Source organism: Triturus cristatus, chromosome 10, assembly GCF_964204655.1.
Source record: "Triturus cristatus chromosome 10, aTriCri1.1, whole genome shotgun sequence".
NCBI lineage: Eukaryota > Metazoa > Chordata > Amphibia > Caudata > Salamandridae > Triturus > Triturus cristatus.
The window spans coordinates 891,187,888-891,200,449 of NC_140593.1; the positions used below are offsets into that span (position 1 = coordinate 891,187,888).

Below are 12,562 nucleotides of genomic sequence, written 5' to 3' on the forward strand. Positions count from 1 at the left end.
GCTTCCTGCTGTACCCACTCTGAACACCCACCCATCACAGGCGTCACCAGTCAGGTGACCCTGCAAATAAAAGGGGCCGGGCGCACATGCCCTTGGCCAGTTCCAGTACCCCATGTTAGGCGTCCGTGTGATCATTCATCCAGCATGTGGGCCTAGGGCCCAAGACACCACAACACCCTTAGCCACCCAAAAAAACAGACATATGTTCACCTAACTAGATACTCAGAAACACTCTTAAAGACATAAACAGATAGATACACTTTCACAGAGAGACACACTAACACAAAAACCCACAAACATACACATATCGCAGACACACACACATATATATACAAACAAAAGGGATTTTGGACAGCCCGTATAAGACATTGGCTACTATGGTTCACAATCACAGGCCCACATGGACACACACACAAACACACATGGAGACACACAAAGAAAGACAGACAGATACACTCATACTGTCACATTGACATGTGCACGCACACACACACACATACACACACAGTGACCTGCGCCTCGCACAGACAAAACACACTGATACAGACATACGCAGCAGTGGGGCATTTTTTCTTTCACTCCCATCATCTGTTGTGACAAGTGGCTCTCGCAACACTAAGTGTCGTGTTTCCAAGTCATGCCTCTCTCTGGCACGTGCTCTCGCACGCACGTGCCTTTTCTCTCTCAGTTTCCTTGTGACACGTCAGAAGAGCTGCCTATTTTTGTACACTGACAGGCCTCAATCCCAATTAGCAGCAGTTCTTGACGAACCCAGGATGTAAGCATATGTACAACCCGCCACTCTTGTCAGTGTCAAGATTTTCAGTAAGATGTGTTCTTTTTCAAACACAAAATCTATGCAGCTTGTGTGCCCCTGGTTTCACAAATAACATTGGTTTTCACGGTGCATGGATCTTGTGAAGCAGTATTATTGCTTTGGAACTTTGTGTTACATTTTTATCTTGGGAACAGCTAGCTTCTCAGTGGAGAGTAAATAAATAAAACTGAACCAAGAGTTATCTCACCGCCGACTTATCTGTATTCCATCATCATGAGATATGCACATTTTCGTTCTCTATTTTCACCATTAAAAATCTGCAAATTTAAAAGATTGAATACATATTTAGCTAAACATTAACCAAAAGGAACAAATGCATCAATAAGGAACATACACGAAAACAAATGAAAACAAAGAATTTACTTTTAATAGAATTAGGAATAGAAAGAAACCAGGCAAAGAGAAAAAAAAAGAAAGAATAATCAGCATTGAAGTAATTTGTTTTCTTTATATTTTAAACAAATTGCATTAACATATATCCTCAGTCAGGATCTGACAGTGGATCCAAAGAACCCGAGTTCTAGTACAGTTTGTCATATACCCAAATTGTTAATTCTAAACATACCAACCTAGCCCTCCATTCCCTCCTCTGTTGGAACTGACAGCGTCTAGAAGTTGACAGAACTCCAGCTTAAGCATTACGAAAAAGATTTAGCATATCTCAATTACATTAGAAATGTCTCCTTCTGTAGCTGGCTATGAAAGACCATTGTGATAAAGAGAGACAACTGGGAAGTGAACAGAGGTGAAGGAATAGAGGCATGCAACGTTAGATGGAGATTAGATTGCCGTTTTCTCTCTCATCATTACTGAGAATGAATAGCCCTTCTATTAAGAGTTCTGTTTATAGTTTGAATGGCATAGCTGGCCGTAGTGGGCATCAGACGTTTTCCCGGTAGGCTGGAAGGGAAGTGGCCAGATTCCCCTTTTGTTACTGGGGGCGGTATTGCAGTGGTGCTGTAATATCGGCCTCCAGTGCACGAAAGCAGCAGTGCTACCCCCCCCCCCCCCCCCCACACACACACACACACACACACGCCCCGAGGCAGCGGTGCAACCCCCTGGCAGACCGGTGGCACCAGAGTAATATGACAGAGCGTGAGCAGGTGACAGGAGGCAGCGGTGCAACCCCTGGTAGACCGCTGGCACCAGTCCAGGGAGCTGCTGAGCGCGTGCCGCTGCCCCTTGTCATCACACAAGCTCCCGTGCTGGGGGCTGCCGTCCGAGATAACAAGAGCACGCGCCAGAGCTCCGTCTGCAGCTAATGATACGGATTCAAAACCCAGCACTGGAGCAAATTGCAATCAGTCTCCGAAGACAGCGCGCGCTGTCATCTCAGCTCAGCACAAGGCCCTCGTCAGCCACATTCAGAGCATAGCTCTGTTTTGTGTTCTTTGCACGAGACAGGATATTGAACGAATCCACGAGTTGAGGAGAGGCCAGCCGGTCAGGGTTGTTTTTTAATTTAATCTAATTTTATTTTAAGGTATTTATTGAGGAGAAATAGCATATATGCGAAGATGCACGCCATATTAAACCATAGATACGGAAGGACTTGATGGGCCTGTTGGTTATATATAGTCGCGCGGCTACCGCAAAGGAAGGCTAAAGGCGACCTGAATACTCAGCATAGGTCGGTAAATGGGTGACATTCCAGTAGAGCTTCTCTTTAGAGAAAAGGCTTTGAGTTTCGGCCTATGCCTATTTTTTAGATTTGTAAAATGTGCATCTTGTTGCTAAAGGAGGGTGCCAGATATAATAAGCTTATCACCACTTGACTGGGAGCTTAGCTTTTGGCAAGTAACAACACTCAGCAACCGCTGGCAAATGACAATTCTTTTTGCTAATGCTGTTAAATATAGGCAAAAGGAGAAAAAAAAATGTTTTTTTCCTTTTTCAAAATACACTTTCCCTCACATTTACATTTTTCATTTCATGTATTGCTCCAAGACCTGCTTCCACCCTCTCAGAGCAGTAAATAAATAAAAAATGCCAGCTGTGTTATGCCATATGCACACGTATGCTTCACTACACATGCACAAGTATGCATTATTGCACTGGGCATATGCTTGCAAATGTGTTGACATAAGTATGTAAAGACACTATTTTTTCCTTTTTCCGATATACATCTCGAAGACCACAACGTGAGGGTCCGAAGGTAACAGGGAGTAAAGGGGCAATAGAGAAGCTTGTGGTGGGAGGGGAGGAATAAATAAAATATAAAGCAAAAAAACATGGTAGGGAGGGGCGGTGTACGGCAGCAGAAACGACGGAGGGGGGGGAGGGAGCAAGTTGGAGCACTCGGGTGGGGTATTTGAGGAAAACGTATCACACAAGCAAGAAAGCACATGCACTCCCATGGACTGCTGAAACAAACGACAAAAGTAGTATCTGAATGTCAGCAGGGGAAGGATACAAGTCATCTAATCAAATGTATAGTAAAGAAGCTCTGTTCCAGGAGAGGGGCAAACACAAGATTGGAAGCAAAGCTGTATAGAGTAAGAAGGAAGCCACTGAGATTGACGAGAAATCCAGCATGTGATAACTCATGGCCTGGCCCAAATCCCAATGAAAGTGTTGGTTTTGGCCACAATATGTAATTGCCAACAGACAGTTAAAAGCTGTATGCAGGTGAGACCTAAAAAGGTTTAGTTATAGAGTCACACCCAGCAATGAAAAATTGTGGTCTCCTGAATTTGCAAACACCCAACTAAATATTATTGCTCAAGTGCACTGCTCTAGAAGACGCATTCACAGTTCTCAATCTTTGGCAGTTGTCGCTGGCGAGGCTCCACCAGCACTGCTATATAGGGACATTGACTCAGAGCAAAAAAGAGAGAAAGGCAGAAAAATTAGAAAGGAAAAAATAGAGAAACATAGGGAAACACTGCTAATAGGAGAAAGAACAGTGGAAAAAGAACCTGCACTAGTGAAATAAAGAGAGAGGAAATCTAAGGTGGTGGGTGCATAAGGCCTGAGGTGGAATGAACACTTGGCAGGATATGTAACATTTAACTATTCAGTTTTTACCTCGCAGGACGTTACAACACTAGTCTTTACCATACAAGAAAGTACCATGAAGGCCTTTTTCAGACACTTTACTAAATGGGACTTTACCATTCAGGTTAAATGTTTTTTTTCAAATAAATGACAATTTTTATGTCAAATAAAAAGGATGGGCTTAAGAGTCAGGGGATTTAGGGGTCATAGTGGGTAGCAGTAAAGGGCAGTAAGGGATGTTTAGGTTTCAGGGGCGAGTAGTGATAAAAAGGAAGGGTAAGGGTTTTTTTATGGTTCAGAGGTGAGTAGTGGTAAAGGGAGGTATGTGGTTTTCCCATGAATACCTCTAACCTCAGAATCCTCACCTTTAGAATGTGGCTAGCCGCCGACTGGATCTGAAAACATTTTCAGCATAGCCCCTGTGCACAAAAAGGAGGCGTCGTGTGGCTCTGCCTCAACTCCACTACACCCTGGAAGTTAAGGCTGAAGCTACAAATAGGCTACACCCGAGCACGTGAACGTCAGTTACTTTCTATGCCTTTGTACGGCAAACTGTAGTTAACTCCTAACTATTTCGTGTTAGTTGACAAGCTTTTGCTCTTCAAAAGTTCTTTCCAGTGTGCAAGGGAACATGTTCCCTCCTAAAATTAAAGGATTTGAGCATTGTAGGGAACGTAGCAAACACATATTTGTGCCAGATCCCCACTAGGTGTATCTCTAGTGTTTGGGTTCAGGCCACAACTCCAAGTTGTGCATAAGACCTGCTCCCACTCAGAATTGAGGACACAAACCCATTCCTAGTCTTGGGGCCGACTCCCATACAGGTCGTTGTTACATTGCAAGTGTTTGGGTGAGTCCAAATCTAAAAAGAGGCACAAGAATTCCAAGCAGACCTTATCCTAGCCTAGCCACTCCCCATTTGAGAAGCCACAAGGACGTCAAGATGCCCCTCGGTCTCACTCCTGGTCCTCTACGAGGAGCTGATTGCACAGTTGATCCAGACATACCCCGAATTTCCACGTTCTTTGGCAATGCCACATCAGAATGAGGCATTTAAAGAGGCCATGTTCCATATCTTCTGCACTCTATTAGCTCCATCAAGCTCTTTTTCAGGCCCTGTGGATCAACAAAAGCCTCCAATTGAGTAATGGCCTTCAGGTCTGCCTTCGGCGCAATCTTTGCCTCCTGAACCAACTCTGGATTCAGCTCCAGCTTCGGTGCTGACTCCACGCACGGCATCGCAATCCATTCTGGTTCCTTTAAGTCGACTCCACCAATGCCAGAGGACATTGATCCCATTGTTTTGTCTGACTGAATCAAACCGTCTCAACCGCTGCTGAAGCCACGTTATGGCATAGTTTCAATGCTCCCAGCCCCTCTATACTCTGACGATAATAGGCCAGTGCTGTTGCCAAGAAGCTGATTTTCAGTGCTCCAACAATTGTTCAGGTCGGACTCTGACCAGAGCCAAAATGCTGACGGTGATGATGTTGATAAATGTGAGCGGTGAGGACAAATTCTCCCCACAAAAAGATTATGGAAATGTTTGTCTTGACCTAACAGAGGCTAGTGTGCTGTATACTTCTACTGACATGGGGCTGAGATCTCCCCTGGCCCTGCCATGGAATTGGCAGCTTCATATGCTGTGGACATTAGATGGGTGGCTGAAGTACTATATTTATAGTTGCCTTCTGCTGAGGAAAAAAGCACCATCCTCATTGAAGTGATACAACATGGACAGACCTTATCTGAACTCCTATTCTCATTCAACAAAGCCCTAACCGACACCATCATATAGGCATTTGGGCTAAACCCTACTCATGCCACCCGATGAACAGGCAGGTGGTGTGTCACCACAGATCCACTCTGGGTGAATCTGCCTTCCTGATGCAGCACCCTACTCCTGAGATCCTGGCAGTACAGGTCTCCACTGGAAGGTTTAGCCCCACTTTTTCCCCTGCTACTCCCCTGGACAGAGAGTCAAAAAATGTTGAGGCGTTTGGGAAGATGATATTTTCTTCCGCTAGCCTTGCCCTTACGTCAGTCAGTGATAGTTTGTTGTTTGGATGGTACTGCATGCATTATGGGACGTGGTCATGGAGGTCTTGCCAGCAGTCCTAGAAGAATTTTGCACTAACTTGACACAGAGCATTCAAGATGGCCAGGATCAAGACAAGTACGTCACATGGTTAGGCCTGGACACAACTGACTGTTTAGATAGGGAGACAGAAACTAGTGTTTTGCTCCAGCACCAAGCATGGATAAGATTCACGGGTTTGTCGGGTAACATTCGAGTGTTTCTCACGGATATGCCTTTTGATGGGTCTTGATTTTTTGGTGAGAAGGTTGACTCTACCCTTGAGAGCTTCAAAGAGAGTAAATCCACTGCTCACATACCACGATCTCTACACTTCCGCAAGGCAGTATCCATCGGTTTTACTCCTTTCGAGGCATAGCTAGGGGTTTTGCCTACAGACATCGTGAAGGACCACAATCCGACAGCAGGTACGCCACTCCTTTCTGGGGTCAGGGTAGGGGATCTAGCAGACAGCTTCAAAGCCTGCAGGGACAGTGAACCTTCCAGTCATCAGCCCCTCTGGCAGCAGTCTATAATCTTCTTTAGTTTGCCTTTAGTTGCACATAACTGTCCTCTAGGAGCAGGATCAGTCATTTTCTCCCCGGATGGCAAGACATAATATCTAACAGGTGGGTTCGGTAGATAGCCCAATGAAGCTACACCGTGCAATTCCTTTCAGTCCCACACCTTCTACCTACAACAGAGCAGATTTTTGAAGACCATTTGTCCATTTTTCTGCAGTAAGTTCAGACTCTTTTGGGCAAAGGAGTCAAAGACAGGGTCCTGGCCTCAGAGATCGAAACTGGATGCTACTCCCGTTATTTGCTTGTGCTGAAAAAGGATGAAAGACTTCACCCTATTTTAGATTTTTCGCCCCTAAATTTTGCCCTGTGGAAAAATAAATTCAAGATGCTCACGCCGGGCCAGATTATAGCTGCCATGGATCCAGGAGCCTGGATGGTGACATTGTACCTTCAGGATGTCTTTTTCCTTTTCTCTGTCCTGCAGGCCCACAGTTGCAATTTGCAGTCATCATGGATCACAATTCTTTTCAGTATACTGTGCGCCTCTTTGGCCTCACCAATGCCCCTCGAGTGTTCACAAAGATGATGGCGAAGGTACCGGACTTCCCTTAACTCGACGACTGGCTGTTGAAGGAGTGCTTGCCACAGTCAGTCATGGATCACCTCCAGATGACGGCAAACTTCGTCACACTGCTGTGGTTCACAATCAATGTGCAGAAGTCACACCTAAGTCATTCATACAGGTTCCATTTCATCTGAGCCATCGTGGACATGGTGCAGTTTCGAGCCTTCCCTCTGGATCAACGAGGCCAGAACATTTGGGCTATAATCCCAATGTTTCAGCCTCGGTCCTGTGTCTCAGTGAGGATGGCTCTGAGGCTTGTTGGCCTCCTGTATTCAGTTTGACCATGCCAGAAGGCACATATGTACCCTGCAGTGGTATCTGAAGTTTCAGTGCACTCAGCATCAAGAGCAGTGCCATACCCCTCTTCCAACCACACCCAGAGCTGACGGTGGTGACAGATGCAACTGCTTGGTTAAGAAGGTCAACTGGGAGAGCTGGAGATCAAAGGACTCTGGTCTTTGGTGGAGTCCCACCTGCACAGCAACTTGCTGGAGCGGGAGGCCATTTGCTTGGGGTTAAAAGCCTTTCTGCTGTCCATCAATGGGATGCTGGTTCAGGTCTTAACAGATAGCACCACCACCATGTGGTGTTGCAAAACTGCACGTCCGGTCCTGTGCCAAGCAGCCCAGAACCTCTGCACCTGGTTGAATCATCTGGGCATTTCCCTGACCGCACACCACCTGGCAGGATTTTTAAATGCCAGGACAAAGTCAGACAGTGACACCTAGCGGATCATGAATGGCAGCTACACAAGGACGTGGTACACAGCATATTCTTGCAGTGGGGAGAACCCTGACTCAATCTCTTTGCCACCACTGAAAATATGCCTAGAGTGAGGTATTGTACTTTTGAATGCCTCCCACTGCTACCTCTCCAATCCTGAGTTCTTAAGAATATCTGGAATGGCTAGATCCAAGTCATCTTAGTGGCTCTAAACTGGACCTAGAGAGTGAGGTACCTGAAACTTCTGGGCATGAGCATCTGTCCTTGGATCATGCTGGTGCTTTGGGAGGATCTTCCGTTGCAGCAGCAGGGTAGGATCCTGCATCCAGGCCTGTGCAATCTAAACCTTCATGCATGGAGACTGAGTGGCCAGTTGACTGCATTTGATCTACCTCCTGAAGTAGTGGAAATCATCCTGGCAGCCAGGCATCCTTCTACAAAGTGTGTTTGCGCTGGACGATGGGACAAGTTTGTGGCTTGGTGTGGCACCCACAACGATGACCTGTTGCATGCAAAACTGTTGGATGTGTTACTGTTTGTTTTGTCTCTGGGCCATTAAGGATTTGCAGTGGGCACTGTTAAAGGTTACCTATTGGCCTTTTCTGCCTTTTTGTGTTTACATTTTGTCCTAGTTCAAATCACCTATGTGAGGCATTTTCTCAAATGTTCGGTCCACATGTTTCCTCTGAAGCCTTTCATGATGCCGCTGTAGGGCCTTAGTTCGTCCTACTTTCCTTATCTACACCCCTTTTGAGCTGTTACATAGCTGTCCCCTTAGTCTCCTGACCCTGAAGATTGTATTTTCCATAGAGATCACCTCAGCACATCACATGAGTGAGCATCAAGCTTTGTCAGTCCAGCCACCCTACACCGCCTTATTTCCAGTCAAATTGATGCTGAGGACTAGAGCAGCTATTGTGGCTCAGAGTGCCAGTCCTGGATATTTGTCAGGCTACCATGTAGACATTAGTGCACACGTTCACAAAGTACTATTGTCTTGTCAGCCAGGCCCAACAAGGAGGGCATTTCGGCTGCTTAATCCAACAGGGCGTTTTGGTATAAGTCATTCCATAGACCCATCACCGGGGGGAAGGATTGATGTGGTATCAATTCTTAATTTGAAGAATCAGCAGTTAGAAGTATACATCAGAAGAACAGGTTACACGCCATTTATAATGTTCGTTCTGGTGAATAGTCTGATCTATCTTCAGTTTCCACACCACACTACCAACACTCCTTGTTCTGTGAAATTGACTCTTTTCCATCTAAAAAGAGCCCAATTTAGAGACCTGCAGATTGCCCCCCCATGCACAGTGTTGTTATCAATGATGTTGTTTCCGATGTCGAATTGATGTTATCAATTACGCCATAGAACATGTCATAAGTGATGTAATATGTGAGGTAATAATCAGGGCATGAAGAGAGTGCACGTTATTGTTACTTCAGTTAACTGTAACTGGTAAATATCAGTGTTATTTTTTTTGTTTAAAATGCAATGTTTTCACTGACATTTTGACATAACTATAATATCTCTTTAATTGTTTTTCAGTGAATTTCTCAGGGTTTCTGTTTTAATATAAAGCAGAATTTTATTTCCATACCTAATATGCACTTTTGCGGTGTGCAGCGTGGAGTTGGGCGCAGGGCCTGGCCTGTGGTCAGCCCCTTCACTCAAACCCCTACTGCGCATTGTAGGTTTGGCCACAGGGTCTGGTCTGTGGCTAGGACCTGCACCAACACCCACCACAGACCTCCAACACCCTGCTGCTGGACAACCCCCATGGTCTTGCAGCGCACCAAGGTCCTGCCTTTTTTTCTGCCTTACCTTAGTACTACGTCAAGATTACATGGGAGACTGCACTGAGCTCTGCAGTAGTACTGCAACAGTGCAATGGAGCAATTTTTTTTTTAATTTGACCCCAGAGGGTATCCATCTAAGAGTCTCCCACAAGGGTGAGGGGTTCAGGGTGCCCCTACACTGTCCCCTTATTCCTTATTTTCCCTTATTCCTTATTTTAATTTGTTTTCTATGACACGGGGACTGAGTCCCGGAGTCATAAAATGGTAGCCACAACTTTCTGTTTATGTTGCAGCCAAACAATTTGATTTTCCTTTTGACCTTGCGGTACTGAAGTTGTTCTGGGGGAGTACTGTGCTAGCTAGTCAGATCACATGTTTGCGGTTTCCTGGTGAAGTACAGCGCAAGGTATGCAACCTGTAAAGCGGATCGTGTGCATCAACCCACTGGGGTGTTACTGTGGACCATTTTGCATACATACAGTGCGGACTCACTTAAGACATTATTGGTGTTGCACTACGAGGACCATAAGGCTTTGTGAAGAGCCCCGCCCACATGGGCTGGTCTGAGGGACTTTAAATACAGTGCGCAAACCGCTACGATGCATACAACACTTTGCCATTGATGAAGGGAGAACTTACCCGAAACGCGTCCGGCTCGTGAATTGAGAAGCGGCGTGTCTGTTTTACTTGTTGCAGCTGTCTTCGTGAATAAAACCACGATAATGGAACGACTTGTGGGCTTTTCCATTGGGGCTATCTGTTGTGATATATATATATATATACATATATATATATATATATATATATATATATATATATATATATATATAGTGCTCCATGTAAAAGAGCTGCTCTCCGTCTAAACTTAGGAACTAGCCAGAGTTCCCTGCTTCCCTATATATATATATATATATATATATATATATATATATATATATATATATATATATATATATATATATATATTCCCTCCAATACTTCCCACCCAAAATTAAAAAAGGATGGAACGGCACTCCTTAGAGCTGACTGTTCAGTGAGGATTTTATTCCAACATGAAACAACAGTTGATAAAAGAGTGTCTTGCACTATAAATCCTTTTCCAAAATAGTAATCATTGTAATTGTAGGACAGAAAGAGGCAGAGGTCAGACATTAAGTCACTGGTGTGCGAACAATATTCCTAGAAATATCAGCCAAGTGGGTTCCGAATCCTGTACTCTACCCCTTCTGCGCCTCCACCATATTTAGTTGAAAACAGCCATTATAACACTAAATGATCATGAGCACATGGCTGTCAGCATTTTGTGGTTTGTGTTTGCACTAAGCAAACTTTGAACACTTCTTTCTCCATCTCAGGAGCCATTCTACGTTCGCTGTGTGAAGCCCAACGAGGTGAAGTCCCCACTACTCTTCGATGACGAGCGATGCCGCCACCAGGTCGCATACCTTGGACTACTGGAGAACGTGCGAGTTAGGAGGGCAGGATTCGCATACCGGCAGCCCTATGACAGATTTCTGCTCAGGTACTAAATTGGGGAGGTACTGATCTTCAGGTATCGAGGGGGAGAGAAAGTGTTCTTTAAGCGACCAATCAAACTATCTCTAGCTGTTTGTGGAAATGTGTTGGGTGGAGAGTTAGCTCACTGGGATGAACTTTAAAACTGTTTCCAAGGCAGTGACTGTTACAAGTCCCCGCCCAACGAACCTTTCATCCTCCCTAAGGTCAATAAACTGGGTGCCATGATTGAGTAACCTCTGTTATTTTGCAGTGTTTAGAAACTACCGAATTGTGGTGTGAAGAGCTATATAAAGCAAGTTATTAATATTTTGTACTTTTAAAAGGTCTGCGTCAAGAGCACTGGAGAATGACCAACACACTACAAATTGTTTCCCACCTGGGCTGTAATGGAACAGGGACTGTAGATCACACTTCAAGTCAATGCCATCCTTTAACCATATGATAATCTTGAAAACAGAGGTGGCACCGTTTACAAAGAGCCTTTTTTTGTGAAGTGGACACCAGCCCAACAGGCAGGTACTGACCCTGGCAACACTTGTCACATCTGACTAGGTTAAAATCCTTATATGGTTTAAATTCACAGGACAATAGACTTTCCACCTTCATCCAAATCTCCTTCCAATACTTGATCAACATCTACAAAATCTCCTCCACAGCACAATTTACCACGACACGCCCTTGATTTAATGCAGTTACTCAGCAAACTGGAATATGAAATGGCATGGTTTGTAGCTGGCACTTCCTATCCCTCAAGAGGCGCTGAATTGTTTACTTATGGGTAGCACGCTACTCGGTGGAGTCCAGTGTTAGTGATTTAGTAACACTTAATGGTTATGGTTTGTTTCTCTGTTTTACACAGTGTCTTGCATTTGTATTATTCACTCATGAGTTTATTGTGGAAGTTCCCTATAAAAGTGAGGAAAGCAATCATATATTTTAGTAAAAAGCTTGTTTTGGTTACTTGAGATATTGCATGCATGTCTGCACTACAGTTGGTTACTTGTAGCCAAGTTAAGGCTGAGCTTCATAGTTTAGGGTGAGACCAAAACCTGAACAAGTTACAGAAGACTTGTTATACATTTGGTTAGATTTTGAAGCATGGAGGGTTTAGATTTGTTACAATAATTCATAGTTAGACAGCTGGCAGAAGGGTTTTATTGACTTTCGACACTTTGCTCCTAATGTTCCCGAAGGTTCCTTATTTGTTATTAGCTATTGCATACTTTTGTTTTATTTGTTGGAAATAATTCTATTCAATCCTATTTGCTTTAATTTCTCTTTGCCATGGTGATATGTAATTTCCGTCATCTCTTGTCAATGGATTATATGGCAATCCAATTTAGTTGTGTCTCGTTCGTGTTTTAAATGTTTCTGGTTATTCTGGATAGTCTATTATTCAATCATTGAGTTAGTCATGTGATGCTGAAAAACTGTCCATCTCTGTTGGATTCAGGTCA

The 12,562-nt window shown here is 44.4% G+C and overlaps 1 protein-coding gene across 2 annotated transcripts in view; it reads left to right on the forward strand.

Annotated features, from left to right (window-relative positions):
• The window catches only part of LOC146796188 (unconventional myosin-Ig-like), a 1,225,789-nt gene that overhangs the window by 548,716 nt on the left and 664,511 nt on the right, over positions 1-12,562 (forward strand). For both annotated transcript variants that reach the window (XM_085628614.1, XM_085628615.1), the window contains exon 15: positions 10,943-11,109. In XM_085628614.1, coding sequence (XP_085484740.1) covers positions 10,943-11,109 — 167 coding nt within the window. The remainder of the gene's footprint in view (positions 1-10,942; positions 11,110-12,562) is intronic.